The following is a 16,331-nucleotide window of genomic DNA, read 5'->3' as shown; positions in this document are numbered from 1 at the left end:
CACACATGATCTCACTGAGAAATCCCTACCTGTCTGACTTTCTCCAGCCCGAGGGTGATGATGTAGGAGATGACTATCCACTCCTGCAGAGAGGGCCAGCGTTCCATCTTCACCAGGATGATGTAGTTATAGAGCATGAGATACACCAGGTATGAGATCTGAAACACAGTTCAGCACAAATTAATCCAATTCTTCAGTTTAGGTGACTCTGACAGGACATAAGGGGCAAATCTGGGAACAGAAATTGACCAGAGGAATGAATAACAATCTTCAGACAGTTACAGGCACAAAGTTGTCCACCCATCAGACATGTCTCCCTCTAAAACATGACAAGGCATATTTGGTCCATCCAGAGAGTTCGGAGTCTGGGTTGGGGAGTTCACCAGGATGTTTGTGAAAATCCAAGAGGCACCTTAGTCAAATCCTTGATGAACCTGATTCCTAGTGAGAAGCAGCTCCAGGTTACGGGTCCGACCTTACAGACCCTCGGCCCGACAGAAGATTATTTGGGACGTAAACATAAATTCAAACTTCCCCGTTCAGTTTGCTCTCTCTACACCAGAACAGATTAGAGTCCTGCCCTCACAGCTCTGCTGCGTCCTGCCAAACTTTGGAGCAAGAGAACCAGACAAAAGAAGTTCTTGACTTCAGGCAGAGACCCGTTACTGGAGGATCGAAGCATTTCGTGTTAGAGGAGCCGACTCTCCTTCAGGCTGCTTTCTTCTCTGCTCCTCACTCCACGTTACATCTTAACAAGCCGTGTTATGGATTCTGCTGCTGCTTCGTGTTTCTCTGACATCTAACTTCAGTGGTAAATAAAAAAAATGGTTTCAACTTCAAAAGTGATATTCTGAAACCAGAAACAACTCAGTCACTGGATATTTAGTATAACCCAGCTTTCAGTACTCTTGCAGTATTCTGCAGAATTGCTATCATAATTTCTCCTAGTCTGATTATGACTAGTCAACACGAGTCCACAGAAAAAGCCCAGTTTCTTCAGTTACAAAATAGAAACACAGCTCAGGTTCTCAAACCTTTGTTGAAAGAGGAAACTCTCCATACATGAGATAAAAACCATAGAATACAAGCCGAATGTGTCTGATTTATGAGTCCAGTCACAATCACAAACATTAATACAAGTTTCTCTCTTCAAGGTGAAGTGAACTTGCCGTGTTAAACCAGAACTTGGTGAAAGGGGCATTGTAAAACTCGTAGATCTTCCTCCCAATGGGGACCCTCAGGTTCTTCTTCTGGTTCTCTTCTTCATCTCCTTTCTTGGACATTGTGTCCACATTGGAGGTGACATCCTGAAAACGATGAGCCGTGACTCAAACTGCTTTGATAATGGCATAAACAACATCTACTCTGCTTGATTTGTACCTTGTTGGGTTTATTCTCATCTTTAGTTTTCCCAGTAGTGTTTTCTTTCGATGAATGGTGAGAAGTTTCATCTCCAAGTCTGAATTCAAGGAGCAGGATGGCGGGGGGGAAAATAATTCCTAAAATCACCTGAGGACAATTCAAAAAAGACAGAAGGTTAGCAAAACTAAACTAAGACTCCTACACAGTGATGAACACTGAAACATTTGCAAACATCTTAGAAAAATGTGCATAGCACCACTGAAAATGCTGTAGTGGGTCAGCCAGGCCAATGGGTGGCGCTGTAACACTACAAGGGAAAGCCAATAGCACAGAACAACGCCATATATTTTATTTGTGAGAGAGATTGCACATTGCCTCACAGAAACATTCACTCTGGAACCTGCTTGGTTTCAAAAATGATCATTTCTGGTCTCAAAACGCCGGATCTGTGAGGACAGTCTGAACGATGACTGACCGTTCGGATACACCGGACATGGTCTCTGTGAGGACAGTCTGAACGATGACTGACCGTTCGGATACACCGGACATGGTCTCTGTGAGGACAGTCTGAACGATGACTGACCGTTCGGATACACCCGACATGGTCTCTGTGAGGACAGTCTGAACGATGACTGACCGTTCGGATACACCGGACATGGTCTTTGTGAGGACAGTCTGAACGATGACTGACCGTTCGGATACACCGGACATGGTCTCTGTGAGGACAGTCTGAACGATGACTGACCGTTCGGATACACCGGACATGGTCTCTGTGAGGACAGTCTGAACGATGACTGACCGTTCGGATACACCGGACATGGTCTCTGTGAGGACAGTCTGAATGATGACTGACCGTTCGGATACACCGGACATGGTCTCTGTGAGGACAGTCTGAACGATGACTGACCGTTCGGATACACACAACATGGTCTCTGTGAGGACAGTCTGAACGATGACTGACCGTTCGGATACACCCGACATGGTCTCTCTGAGGACAGCCTGAACGATGACTGACCGTTCGGATACACACAACATGGTCTCTGTGAGGACAGGGAATGAGTCATAATGAAGCCTTCATGTGGAAGCACTGCTGGAGACCCTCAGATTGTTCTTCTTGTTGTTCTACAACTTTTTTGTAGAAGATTAAAATGTTTCTGTTCATGAGACAAACGGACTGGTGTACGTGTTGCGGACTGTTTCCTGTTGTACCTTCAGGCTGTTGCTCTTGCCCATCCTCAGACAGCCCATCCACATGTCGGTCAACAGCATCTGGCTGCAGGTGTGAGCGATGAAGTCTCTGTGTTTGGCAGCTACAGCCAGTTTCAGGCAGGTGGAGTTACTCCAGTTCTTCAGCTCGTAGGTCAACATCTTCATGGCCGACTGCTCGTCGTGTTTGTATGACTGGTCCAGCAGTTCATAGGCCAGCTGACCAAACTCCCTAAACAGAAACACAGCGGCGCCATTTTCATGTTGTGTACAACAACACATTTTTCACAGCATGTTCCTGATAGATCAGCAGACATGAGTGAGCTTGGAGTAGGAGGTGGACCTGAGGGCTCTCCTGAAACACTGGCTTCATTCAGAACCACAGAACCAGGAACAGAGCTTGTGGTCCAAACATGGAACCAGAAACGGACCCGGGCGGTGTGGACTCACCTGGAGTTGTTCTCCAGGTCCTGGTAGATGTCGTCCACCAGCTCGCTCTGGGAGGATTCATGGGCCATGGCCTTGTAGAGCTTACAAGCCACCAGAGCTTTGGCCATGGCCTCTTCGCCCCGCTGCCACAGGAACAGCGCCATCTTCTGGCGCTTCATCAGCACAGCCCACACCATGAGCTCATGGAAGGGATACTGGAACCTGCTGACCTCAGGGTCATCCACATCGATGTCCACCTCCTCCTCCTTCTTCTTGGTTTTCTTCCCTTTTCCCTTTGGCCGCGGCTCATCGTCCTACAGACAGAATTCAGAACATCTGACCGACTCTCCCCTCCCTCACTCCTTCCCTTTCAGACTGGCAGCGACGCATCCTCACCTCCATCCCAAGCAGCTTCAGAGCTTTGGGCTGCAAGACACAAACATGGAGATGAGCAAACAGATCGGACTGGTCTGGGGTCTGCTGAGGTTCTCCTTCCTCACTCACTCGTTTCAGACCGTACAGGTTGTTGTACAGTGTCCTGAAGTTCTTCCTGGTGTAGTTGCAGCGGTAGGCCCCCCCCATCAGGAACTCCAGAACCAGCCCGATGTCAATCAGAGTTATCTGGTAATCTGGAGGAAGATTCCCCTGAGCACACATCAGCGACTTTAGTGAAGAAGGAAATCAATCTGCTGCTCTGGCCTTCTCTTCAGACCACATCACTCAGACTCCTCTAAACTGGTTTAAATCATATCTCTCTGGCCGCACTCAGTTCATTCGGATCAAAACCTTCTCTTCCCAGCCTTCCTCTGTCTCATCAGGAGTTCCACAGGGATCTGTCTTAGGGCCCCTCCTCTTCATTATTTATCTCCTTCCCCTTGGCAATATTTTTCGCAAGTATGGCATTGATTTCCACTGTTATGCGGATGACACCCAGCTCTATGTTTCCAGTAAGCCCGCCTCCAACCTCCCACCGTCTTCGCTTACTGACTGCTTGACTGAAATAAAATCCTGGTTCTCCTCAAATCTGCTTCAGCTTAACAGTGATAAAACAGAGGTTCTTCTCATTGGTACCAAATCTACTCTGGCCAAAATCAAAAGCTTCAGTCTTGTAATTGATAACTGTCCCGTTTCTCCCTCCCCTCAGGTAAAGAGTCTGGGTGTCATCCTTGACAGCACCCTGTCTTTCCAGTCTCATATTAATAACATTACCCGCTCGGCTTATTTTCACCTACGCAACATCAGCCGCCTCCGCCCCTCCCTTACTCCCCATTCCACTGCCATCCTTGTTCACTGTCTTGTGACATCACGCCTGGACTACTGCAACTCCCTTCTGTTTGGTCTCACCCAGAAATCTCTTCATAAGCTCCAACTGGTCCAGAATTCAGCTGCCCGTATCGTTACCAAAACCCCATCCATGCACCACATCACTCCTGTCCTGCAGAGACTCCATTGGCTGCCCACCAAGTTCCGCATAGATTACAAAATTCTTCTGTACACTTTCAAGGCCCTTTACAATCTCTCCCCACCATATCTTTCAAATCTTATTCATATTGCCATTCCCTCTCGCTCCCTCAGATCATCCTCCTCCATCCATTTCACTGTCCCCTCTGCCCGTCTCACCACCATGGGGAGCAGAGCTTTCAGTCGCTCTGCTCCCCAACTATGGAACTCATTACCACCATACCTTAGAAACATAAAGTCATTATCACATTTTAAAACCAAACTCAAAACACACCTTTTTAGATCTGCCTTTTCCACATGACACAATTGGTTTGCCTGATTTTACATAGTTTTTATATAGATACATTGTTTTGTTTTATTTATTTTTATCTACTTTTTAATTGTTACATTTTATTTGTTTCTGCCACAGTTTTTACTATTGTACGGTGTCCTTGAGTGCCAGAAAGGCGCCTTTGAAATAAAATGTATTATTATTATTATTATTATTATGTGAAACATCTGCTGCCTGAACGAACCGTCCAAGGGAAACTGGCACCCTGCGGCACCGAGGAGGAACCAGAACCCTAACGGACCTGAAGAACTCTGGGATTACAGCTGGAGTGAGGAGTTTATTCTGATCTAGTTTCCTCCATCTTGGTTCTGTCCATCATCTCTACTCTGGTATCGTCTGTCCAGAGGACATTGTCTCTGCTGACCTCAGGCTGGTGGCCATCTTGTCTCTAGAGAGCAGAGGCTTTCAGTGCTATGACCTTTAACCTTTGTCCTGTTAACTGAGGCCTGTAGAATCTGTTAATTTCTCTGACCTCTGGCAGCTGAAGAGATATTTTCTGGATGGCTACAAGCCTCAAATGGTTTGGAGATGACCTTTGACCCTTCCCAGGCTGACAGTAACAGCTGCCTGTGTGAGCTCACTCCTGGACCCGGTTCCAGGTCCTGGCCTTTGGATCGGCAGCTCAGAGGAAACCAGTGTGTTTGCTCAGTGGGGAAACCGGCCACCAGTAGCAGGACTCACCTTCTTCACGTCTCGCACCACAAAGTGGAGCGTGTTCGCAGGACCCAGCTTCTGCAGAAACAAAGACAGTTGGAGGTTGACCTTTTCTGGTGGTTGTGACCCTGAACATCAGTCAACCTTAATCCCTGAGTTGGACCATCAGCCAGCGAGCCGCGTCTCTAATCCGATTGGCTGCTGCTGTTTTAAAAGCTTTGCATGTCGTTGGACAGATTAAGGTTAAAACAGCAGGAGAAACAAAGAGCTTTTGTTTCTATTTGCCTGAATAAAACCTCAATTTGATTCAACAGGAGATTTACAGTAAAACGCTCCACATCTAAAAGCTGATCGGGTTTAATCCCTATCAATAACCTGATCAATAACGTGATGTCATTCTCCTCAGGCGGCCATGTTTCTTCCTACCGTGTTGTACAGCTCCTCTAGGCGCGGGATCGTCAGGAAGTGATGGATGTTGACGCCGTTTTCGATCAGGAGCTTCACAAAGTCGACCCGGTCCAGAACCAGCGCGTCCATCATGGCCTGTTCCAGGGAGTTCACCTGTCCGACAGGAGGCTCCGTCAGAACCTGGACCCGGTTCTGAAGGACCGGCTCCGGGTTCTAATGGAACCGGCTCCGGGTTCTAGTGGACCCGGCTCCAGGTTCAGATGGAACCAGCTCTGGGTTCTGAAGGACCGGCTCCGGGTTCTAATGGACCCGGCTCTGGGTTCTAATGGACCCGGCTCCGGGTTCTAATGGACCCGGCTCCGGGTTCTAATGCAACCGGCTCCGGGTTCTAGTGGACCCGGCTCCGGGTTCTAGTGGACCCGGCTCCGGGTTCTAGTGGAACCGGCTCTGGGTTCTAATGGAACCGGCTCCGGGTTCTAGTGGACCCGGCTCCGGGTTCTAGTGGACCCGGCTCCGGGTTCTAGTGGACCCGGCTCCGGGTTCTAGTGGACCCGGCTCCGGGTTCTAGTGCAACCGGCTCTGGGTTCTAATGGAACCGGCTCCGGGTTCTGGTGGACCCGGCTCCGGGTTCTAATGGACCCGGCTCCGGGTTCTAGTGCAACCGGCTCTGGGTTCTAATGGAACCGGCTCCGGGTTCTAATGGAACCGGCTCCGGGTTCTAGTGGACCCGGCTCCGGGTTCTGATGGAACCGGCTCCGGGTTCTAATGGAACCGGCTCCAGGTTCTAGTGGACCCGGCTCCGGGTTCTAGTGGACCCGGCTCCGGGTTCTAGTGGACCCGGCTCCAGGTTCTAGTGGACCCGGCTCCGGGTTCTAATGGAACCGGCTCCGGGTTCTAGTGGAACTGGCTCCAGGTTCTGATGGAACCGGCTCCGGGTTCTAATGGAACCGGCTCTGGGTTCTAGTGGACCGAGCTCCAGGTTCTAATGGAACCGGCTCCAGGTTCTGATGGACCCGGCTCCAGGTTCTGATGGACCCGGCTCCGGGTTCTAATGGAACCGGCTCTGGGTTCTAGTGGACCCGGCTCCAGGTTCTAATGGAACCGGCTCCAGGTTCTGATGGACCCGGCTCCGGGTTCTAATGGACCCGGCTCCAGGTTCTGATGGACCCGGCTCCGGGTTCTGGTGGACCCGGCTCCGGGTTCTGAAGGACCCGGCTCCAGGTTCTGGTGGACCCGGCTCCGGGTTCTGATAGACCCGGCTCCAGGTTCTGGTGGACCCGGCTCCGGGTTCTGGTGGACCCGGCTCTCTCACCCAGCTCAGCAGCTCCAGTTTCCGCGGGTCGGTCTCCTCCGGCGGTTCTGCTTTGCCTTTGCCTGCTTTGCCTTTCTTTCCTCTGGCTTTTCCCTTTCCTGCTGGCTGGCGCTGCGCCGCCGGGCTTTTGGGCCGGTCGGCCGGCCCGGCGCCGGCAGGCTGAGGAACAGAAATGCTGAGGTCAGAGACGAGGTCACCCTGATGGACCGAGGATCGCTGCGGCGCTCACGGGCCAGTGCAGGCCGTAGACGAAGATCTGGCTCCGGGCGATGTCCACGCGGTTCCAGGCCAGGGCCAGACTCAGCTGGTCGGACGCAGAGGCGTTCGTACCTGAAGACACGGAGATGTTGGCTGCGTCTGAATGAAGGATACCTGCCGTCTTCATCGCCATGGTTACCTTTGAGCAGGGCTGTGAGGATGGACATCTCAATGTCCTGCTGGCCCTCTGAGCCCATCCTGAACACGGTGATCTGCACAGAGACACAACCAATCAGGACTCTCCTTCCAGCTGCTCGGTCAGCTCCCTGCACAGGACCAGAGCAGCTCCATCACCACGCAGCTGCGGCGCTGCAGGACTGCTGGGAGGAAAGCTCTTTACTTCAAAAGGCCTTGAGCTTCATCAGCGTTTCAGCAGCAGCACATTCAGGCCACTGGGATTTTAACCCCCAACCAGGGGACTGAGGAAGAGGAGGAAGAGGAAGCCAGAAGCCTCACCTGGAGCCAGGCTGTCAGGTAGAGCAGCAGTGGCTCCATGCTGAACTTTTAGAACCTGAAGGCTCCTGGATGAAGATCTGCTGATTCTTCTGATGGACTTTTTAAAGGAGATGTTTGGATTAATGTTGTTCTAAAGCAAACTGCCTGTCTGAGCTTCCTGCGCTCTGTGGAGGTCATGTGATCCTGGTAATCTGACGGCAGGTCAGTTTCATGAAGTGATGCTCTGATTGTTTTACATGCCGTCGGTCTGGCGCTGCAGCTGTTCGGTGGAAGAAGCGCGGGATTGTGGGATTAAAGAAATGGACAGAACAATCTCAGTTAAGTGCTGCATAAAATGTAAAACCATTATGTTAATGTTGCAGTGAGCGGGTCAGAACCGGCTCAGATCCAGGACCGTACGGACTGGTCGACCCGGAGTCACATGGAGCAGCTAGCTGGATGCTAACCGTCAGACGCTTTTCCAGGCTCCCAGTTTTAGAAAAACATCCAATATTATGCTGCAGGGGGCCAGAGCACCTGCACCTGCCCTTTTTTAGTATTATTATTTCCTAAGCCCTCTTCTGACACATAATAACATGTACTAAAATTATTATTATTATTATTTATTTTATTTTTATTTTTTTGTACAACACAACATCCGGTCACCTTGTTACCTTTGACCTTTTGCCCGTGACCCAGTTGCCTCTCACACAGTGAGATAAGGCGGCTAACTGGAGCTCAACGTAGCGAACGTTCCAGATTATAAAACAGTTTTTGGTGAATTAAAAACGTTTTTGGTGAATAAAGTGGAGTAACTTGCTGCTTGTCAGATGACGGAAAACGTTGAAGTATCGTTTCTGCTTCAGCTCGGAGTCGCGGTTTAAGCAGAGAGGTAATGAAATACAACAGACGCTGACAGGCCTCTGCGTCTGCCTTTCTCTGAAGAACTACTGAGGGGAGGAGAAACTGTTCTTATCTATCATTCAGTATTTTATCATACACACATTAGGCTGTTGTTGTAGTGCTATTAGCTAGCTGCTAGCTAATGACTTTGCTAGCAAAGCTACTAAAAAGCTTCTCCCCTGTATCTATAATGATATCAGTCATTCTTCAGTATTTATTATGCAATAAGGCACATCGCCCGTCCAAAACCGATCATCTCCATAATGGATATATGTCAGATCTTCTAACTTCCTTTGCTGCATAATGTACATTTAATTTATTCTGGCGTTAGGTAAATGTATCCTGAAGGAAAATATCACTTAAATAAAAGTCCAACAAGGATATTAATTTAGAATTAACAATAACTCAGCCTGAATTACCATGATGGATATAATGAATGTAATAAAAGTTTATCATCAATGAAGGAAAAACTCAACCAGACTTTAAGTTTCTGGTTCACAGAGGATGAAGATAAATTTGTTTCCTAATTATTCAATGAAAAAAAAAACTAACCTCATTTAAGTAAAATAAAATTGTAATCAAAACTTTTGGAATTGTAATGATTCTTTTTTTAAAACAAAGTTTTGTTTAAAAACTTTTTAATTAAATAACTCATTTTTGTCTTGTGAAGTTAAAAAGTTATTTGCCAAACATAAACTTTTATTTGCTCACATCATAAATCTTTTATTGTGATTTTAGTCTCTGCAAACGACTCATGTGAGAATCACAAGCAAAACTTTGACTTCAACAAAAACTTTGAATATTAAGAAAATATTCATGACAAACGCAAATAAGTTTGTTTTGCATAAAAAAATTCACTTCATGAGACGACTGTGATTTAAATGTTTAAAGTTAGTTAAGCTAAACTCAGCAGCTTTTCTCATGGTGACATTAACTATTCAATATGTGTCTTTTTCCTGCAGTCCAGTTAAAGTTTGCTGCAGCTCTGCTGTCCTGACCGTCTTCATCTCCACTCAGCAAACAGGCAGATCTGTTATAGATTACAGTCACTGAACGGCTGCATTGAGCCCTAGTTTATATTTTAATAGTGTAATTATGTAAATATGTCTGCTGGTCCAGCTCTGAGTTACATATCCGGATAAATTGCTGGTTTGAATATTGCAAAACTTTCTTATAACAAAATAGACCTGCAGAAAGAAATTACTAATAAAATATCTTACATAGGCATAGTGTTATGCTCTACATGGAGATGTTCCTTAGCTTTGATTGTTTATCTCACATTTTAGTAATTTATCGTTGTTTATTAAACTCTGAAAGCTGTTTGTTAATATTCTGTCCTATAATGAGGTTAGATGGCCTTTATTTGAGCCCCTGCCCCTTAGTGGCCTCTGCACGGCCCTGAGGTCACATTCTGCGTAGCTTGGGATTTTCCATTTAGTAAAAATAAAATTATGATTTTCCTCCTTTACTATTAATATTGTAGACAAAAAATAAAAACAATTTTTGTTAAAACATCCCATCTTTAGGTCTCATCTGTGTCCGTCCTAAACCCAAGTGTTGTCAGACGGTTGGATTTGTCTTTTTCAGTAAGCTAAAAATATGAAGAAGCTGAGCTTTATCCCTCCCACAGTCCTATGACGGGTCGATTGAGCCCCAAATCAGCTCTTTTACCCTGCAGGTTCCAGCACGGTCACACTGACCCCGTGTGAATTCACAGGTTTTTTAGTTTGTTGTCGTTGTGGTTTTCAGGTCCTGATCGCTTCTCCGCTGACTGACTGACATCTGAAGCTCTTCCTGAGCCACAGGGTTAGACTGTCAAATCTCTTTTCTCTCTCTCCTATTTTTTTGAAAACCTGATTTTATAGCTTTTCTTAGCAGCTTAGTAACAGCCAGTCGTTCGTATTTTCCACTGTCTGCTGCTAACAGCGTCACTGAAGCCTCCAAGCAGAACGAACCATTTAGCCCAGATAGGGGGGATCAGGGCAGATATGGATCTGTGTTTTTGATCTGGGAACATTCAATTTTTACTGCTAAAACAATCTTTGAAAATACGATATGATTAATTTTGTAATTGACAGGACCCCGATTTTATTTTTATTTCTATGAACAAAAAATAAATAATTAAATTGTGGAGGGTTAGGGTTAGGGTTAACCCTAACCCTATTCCAGGGTCCCTAGAATCGTTATCACTGATTATTTTGTGGGTTTACTGGTTTTACGATGCGTGTTGGTGATGTGGTTGTGCTCCTGTGTGTCTTGTGCAGAGATAGTTTAGTGTGTACCCTCCGATAACGTCCTGCGGCAGCAGACCATTGCTTCAGCACATCTGACTCTGCCAGGGTGTTTTCCTTGGATTGCTGATACACATGGGAAGTGAGGACTGAACCATGTGAAAACTGAACATTCTGGGGGAAGGGTGGGATCTGTTATCTGTGTGAACAGGACAGGACAAAGGGTTTCTGCTGTCAGGAGTATGAATGATGACACAGACAGGGTGATGAGACGGAGATTTATTGCAGCGATGAAGGGACTGAACAGGATGATGCAGCCATTACAACAAGTAGAGCTTTGCTGTCCTACCAGAGCCTTCTTCTTCATGCACTCCATCACCATCTGGAAGATCTGCTGCGCCTGGCTGCGGCTGTAGTTGAAAGTTTTCTGGATGGTGACCAGGAGCTGATCTTTGACACTCTCGTTCACCAGCCTACGGAGGTAGAACGATACACTGAGGGGAAACCGGAAGCTACGTTAACATCCTGACGAAATATTGTGTTTGAGAATACAGCAGCCTCTCAGGTCTGCAGCTTAAAATGGAGGTTTCTCACGGGACTGACAAGATGAATGGTTTCCAGCATCACATAAGGGGACAAAGGGCAGGAATCAGGAACTGACAACAGAATGCATAGAAAGTCTTGAGTTAAAGGGTGGAAAGCCCAGCTGTGGTGATGCATGTGAGTAGAACCAGAGGTTGACTCCTGAGTTCGATTGGCATGATTCCCCCTGATTCGGTGGTTGTGCATAAAATCCTTCACTGTCCTCCTAAGGTCGTGTCTGCACAGCCTTTAAGCATCATCACACACCCAGCTTGAAAACGACCACCAACAAATACACCAAAGCAGCAGAGATGTTCTCACCCGTCCTCTTCGCAGTATCTGTGAGCAAAGGAGATGATGTCGGAGGCCCGGCCGCTGCCGTCACAAACCACAACCGGGACAGGTGGTTCCTCCTTCAAACTCTCCAGCACAATGGAGATGACATTAGGACCCCCCTCTAGGATCAGGCAGACCACCGGGACACCCTGGCCCAAACCTGGCAACACAGCAAAGCACCTGTAAACATTTCATCAGATTTTTGTGCCTTCCAGGAACAGAAGGCTTTACTGCTGCCCATGGCAAACAAAATGTCTTTTTCTATGATATTGTGATTGTATCAGTGTGTTTTATTCTATGGCTGGAGAACCAAAGGAAAGGGTTTTTTTACCTTATAACTCTGAAGCAATGTAAACATGACCTTATAACCCCATTTAAAAACTCAGCTTTTTAATTTTTTTTTCTGTTTTGTGGACATTCGATCATAACAAAGGAGGTTGAGTAGTTTCACTGATTTCCTTTCATTGGATCGAGAGACTCTAGAACCTTCCTAAGGTTTTGTTTGGTTGGTTGGTTTTATGTTGGTGGGTCTGTTCTGTCTCTGTCTGGAGGGTTGGACTCTCGTTTGGGTTCACCTGGTTCTGTGGGAGATGAAGGAATGGGTGACAGCTGAGCCTCCCCTTGCTGTCCCTGCCTCATAGACAGCTCCAGGCATAGGATGGCAAAGGGAAACCTGTAGGTCACCTGACCAGTCACATGAGTAGAGGAGAGTTAGCAGGCCAGGGAGGGGCTGCTGCAGCTTCACATGACTCACGTGTGTTGATCTTCTGCAGGGAGACGTGTTTCTCCAGCTGCCGGCGGAGGCGGACCTCAGCTCCATATTTGCCGGTGGTGCCATTGTCGGATAGGATGAAGTGAGAGTGGCTGCTGTTCAGGACTGACAGCTTGCTGAGCGGGTTGGACATGGTCTGGTAGGGGCGTGTCACCTAAAACACAGCAGCAGGCTTCCATTAGAAGTTGTCATGGTGACATAAACATCATCAATAACAATGAATTCAACACTGTCACTGATCAATGAACTTTCCAGACTGAGGATAAGGTTCCGAACACAGATGGAGCAACTGGTCTGTCTACACAACTCCTGCTCCATCTTTCCCTCATGACCTCTTGAACTCCAGCTCATGACTCATCCTGGTCACTTCAAACTCAGCTGTTAGCATCTAGAGTGCATATTGAAGATGCCAGCATCCCAACCAAAGACCAAACCCAAGGTTCTCCAGGTTTTCTCCCTCAAGGTACCTTGAGATCTGGTCCATTAACACCTGACTGCCTGCCAGACTCCACAGGAATCTGGTCCCAGCTAACAAGGGCATGGGAAGAGCTGCACAGTACCTCCTACTCTTCCCATGATACCTTTTGAGGTACCTAAGTGGGCTGGGAACCAATTGTGGTGGGCCCGCAGACTCAAAGAGTGAAATCACCAACCCTAAGGCCACTAGTTCATGTCCTCTACAAACCCAACAAAGCTGGAACCAAATGAGCTAAGGGTGAAGAGAATCCCTTAATGAACAGACCACTAGACATCACAGGAGCTGCAGCCATTTTCATTCATGACTGTCTACTATCACCAGACAAGTCCATCACCGAGTAAACAAAGGCAGAAGCTCAGAGTTGCTCTGGACTCGTCCACCTGATTTAATCAGTCTTCTTACATCTTTCCCAATCAGGTCCTCTTTGTTTTCGACAATTCCCCAGGGAGCGATGCCGATGGCGCAGACCTTTCCTCTGGACTTGGATGAATGGTCTTTGAGAGCGTCTCCAACATGTCGAATAACCCCTGCAACAGCAGACGGAGGGAGCTCAGCAGAATCAGAATTAATATGATCACACGTCTCTCTTGGTTTGGTTCTGCTGTAATCAGCTCATCAGGTTCTCATCCTGGGTATCTGTGTCTGTGACAGGCACAGTGATGGATATTAGCCTATTGCACAGCTGGAGCTGAGTGTTGCACCTGTGCTGACTCCTCCTGTGAAGATCCAGGCTCCGGTAGTGACTGCGGCCTTGATCAGCCCCCTCCCAAAGACCTGCTTCAGTTTGGGGGGCAGGTCGAAGTTCTGCAGCCCTCCATGGACGGAGATGAGCAGCGTAGGCAGCTCCAGCTGCCACTCCTTCACCATCAGGTGGAGCAGAGAGTCTGGCTTGGAGTCGTAGGAGACCCTGATGTACTGCAGGACAGAGACAGCATGAAGGGGAGAGAGTCAGTCTGAGCTGCTACCATCATCCCAGTAACCTGGTCTGCTCCGTGTTACCATGGCCTTGTTGACGTGTCCTCCGCCCTGGAACTCCAGGACTCCATAAGCGTCTGTGGAAAAGGTCTGGGTGTGTTTCAGGATGCTCCATCTCTCTGCAGGCTGGACGTCCAACTGAACCAGCTGGCCTGTCTCCTCCACTGCCCCTGCAGGGATGGGGGGGTGCTGCGCCACCAGCTGGCCACAGCTGCACCTACACAGCAGGAAGAAGAAATCCGCTTTACCTCACACTAAAGGCAAGTTTATTTATGAAGGACCATCATGCAAAAGATGATCCTTCTTTTGCATGATGGTCAAAAGATGATTTTAAAAGAAAAAAACAACTAAAACAGGATAAAAACCTCCATCCAGAGATTATTATGGCTGTAAGACAAGAGCTGACTCTTCAACCTTCAATCCCTCATTGATGATCAAGGAAACACGGCACTAGTCTTTGGCTGAAACCGGAAGTCAGTTAGGCTGCATCATTCACAGTTTGGTCCGCTTCAACCTGACTCCAGTCCGTTTGGTATAAAGTCCAGGCCGGTTGGTGTGAATGCTAATCGACCTCTGACCTCCAAACCTCTGTCTTTGTTCGGTTGAAGTGAACTCTGGTTCGGTTTGAACGTGAGCACCAACAGTGGACTACAGCACAGGGCATTCTGGGTAAATACAACCAAAGCTAACATGCTAGCCTAGCGCTAGCAGCAGAAATGGCTCCTGGTCTTTAGCCTAAAGAGAAATCCTCCAACCGCTAAAATCCTCCATCTTGTTTCCATCTGGTGAAGAAGTTGCTCTCAGTGTCTTCAGAGGTTTTGGTGTCGTTTCCTTCAGTGGTTCTTGGTGCAGCGCCCCCACAGGCCAGGAGGGGAACAGGTTGGTTTGACTCAGAGCCGCAGCAGCTGCAGGTGGAGCAGATGTTTTCAGATTTTAGCTTCCCTGCTTTGCTCCACCTTCAGGAAATCTCTGAATATGAGAAGCTGCTCTGCTTTGTCCAGGACTGATTTCTTCAGAGTCACGTGACTGAAATTCAGAGGAGATCAGCACCATGTGACCTGGTCAGCTGACTGCCTTGCTCAGAGAACCTGAGCTTCTCTTCATCAACACAACAACAATATAACAGAGATCTGTGAATTGTTTCACCTGCTTGCATCTCTGCTGGGAATGATCTGGATGCATTCTCTCTTCTGGAAGGTTCTCTCGATCCACGCTCTGCGAACCTGCAGCAGGAAACACCAAGCAGAGTTTAAGGTGTTGCTGCTTGAAACTCACCAAGGCTGGATATAATAACTACCGTGTATTAATAAAGACACCAGATCAAAAAAACGTTGAGAAAACGGAAAGAAATCAAAACACAAAAACCTACGAAAAAATTTCAGTTCGTTTTTAAAATCCTCCACAAAATGACGACAAAATGAAGCTGCTGGAGCAAACTGGTCCCAGTCAGGGAGCAAACTGGTCCCAGTCACGGAGCAAACTGGTCCCAGTCAGGGAGCAAACTGGTCCCAGTCACGGAGCAAACTGGTCCCAGTCACGGAGCAAACTGGTCCCAGTCAGGGAGCAAACTGGTCCCAGTCACGGAGCAAACTGGTCCCAGTCACGGAGCAAACTGGTCCCAGTCACGGAGCAAACTGGTCCCAGTCACGGAGCAAACTGGTCCCAGTCACGGAGCAAACTGGTCCCAGTCAGGGAGCAAACTGGTCCCAGTCACGGAGCAAACTGGTCCCAGTCACAGAGCAAACTGGTCCCAGTCACGGAGCAAACTGGTCCCAGTCACAGAGCAAACTGGTCCCAGTCACAGAGCAAACTGGTCCCAGTCACGGAGCAAACTGGTCCCAGTCACGGAGCAAACTGGTCCCAGTCAGGGAGCAAACTGGTCCCAGTCAGGGAGCAAACTGGTCCCAGTCACAGAGCAAACTGGTCCCAGTCACAGAGCAAACTGGTCCCAGTCACAGAGCAAACTGGTCCCAGTCACAGAGCAAACTGGTCCCAGTCAGGGAGCAAACTGGTCCCAGTCAGGGAGCAAACTGGTCCCAGTCACAGAGCAAACTGGTCCCAGTCACAGAGCAAACTGGTCCCAGTCACGGAGCAAACTGGTCCCAGTCAGGGAGCAAACTGGTCCCAGTCACGGAGCAAACTGGTCCCAGTCACAGAGCAAACTGGTCCCAGTCAGGGAGCAAACTGGTCCCAGTCAC

At 48.1% G+C, this 16,331-nt stretch overlaps 1 protein-coding gene across 1 annotated transcript in view; it reads right to left on the bottom strand.

The window, feature by feature from the left end:
* Window positions 1-16,331, bottom strand: part of LOC103460503 (transient receptor potential cation channel subfamily M member 1-like) — a 28,810-nt gene that overhangs the window by 9,589 nt on the left and 2,890 nt on the right. The window contains exons 2-20 of the mRNA XM_008402705.3: window positions 15,280-15,356; window positions 14,158-14,350; window positions 13,860-14,073; window positions 13,561-13,685; window positions 12,663-12,834; window positions 11,894-12,068; window positions 11,340-11,463; window positions 7,561-7,633; window positions 7,393-7,493; window positions 7,164-7,322; window positions 5,870-6,004; window positions 5,471-5,521; window positions 3,502-3,642; window positions 3,394-3,423; window positions 3,019-3,311; window positions 2,572-2,800; window positions 1,381-1,509; window positions 1,170-1,307; window positions 30-158 (exon numbers count right to left, since the gene is read on the bottom strand). Of these exons, the coding sequence (XP_008400927.2) occupies window positions 30-158; window positions 1,170-1,307; window positions 1,381-1,509; window positions 2,572-2,800; window positions 3,019-3,311; window positions 3,394-3,423; window positions 3,502-3,642; window positions 5,471-5,521; window positions 5,870-6,004; window positions 7,164-7,322; window positions 7,393-7,493; window positions 7,561-7,633; window positions 11,340-11,463; window positions 11,894-12,068; window positions 12,663-12,834; window positions 13,561-13,685; window positions 13,860-14,073; window positions 14,158-14,350; window positions 15,280-15,356 (2,688 nt within the window). The remainder of the gene's footprint in view (window positions 1-29; window positions 159-1,169; window positions 1,308-1,380; window positions 1,510-2,571; window positions 2,801-3,018; window positions 3,312-3,393; window positions 3,424-3,501; window positions 3,643-5,470; window positions 5,522-5,869; window positions 6,005-7,163; window positions 7,323-7,392; window positions 7,494-7,560; window positions 7,634-11,339; window positions 11,464-11,893; window positions 12,069-12,662; window positions 12,835-13,560; window positions 13,686-13,859; window positions 14,074-14,157; window positions 14,351-15,279; window positions 15,357-16,331) is intronic.

The sequence above is a fragment of the Poecilia reticulata genome, chromosome 3 (assembly GCF_904066995.2).
Source record: "Poecilia reticulata chromosome 3, P_reticulata-male-v2, whole genome shotgun sequence".
Classification (NCBI taxonomy): domain Eukaryota; kingdom Metazoa; phylum Chordata; class Actinopteri; order Cyprinodontiformes; family Poeciliidae; genus Poecilia; species Poecilia reticulata.
Note: the sequence above shows the minus strand (reverse complement) of the source record. Positions and strands in the feature narration are given on the sequence as shown.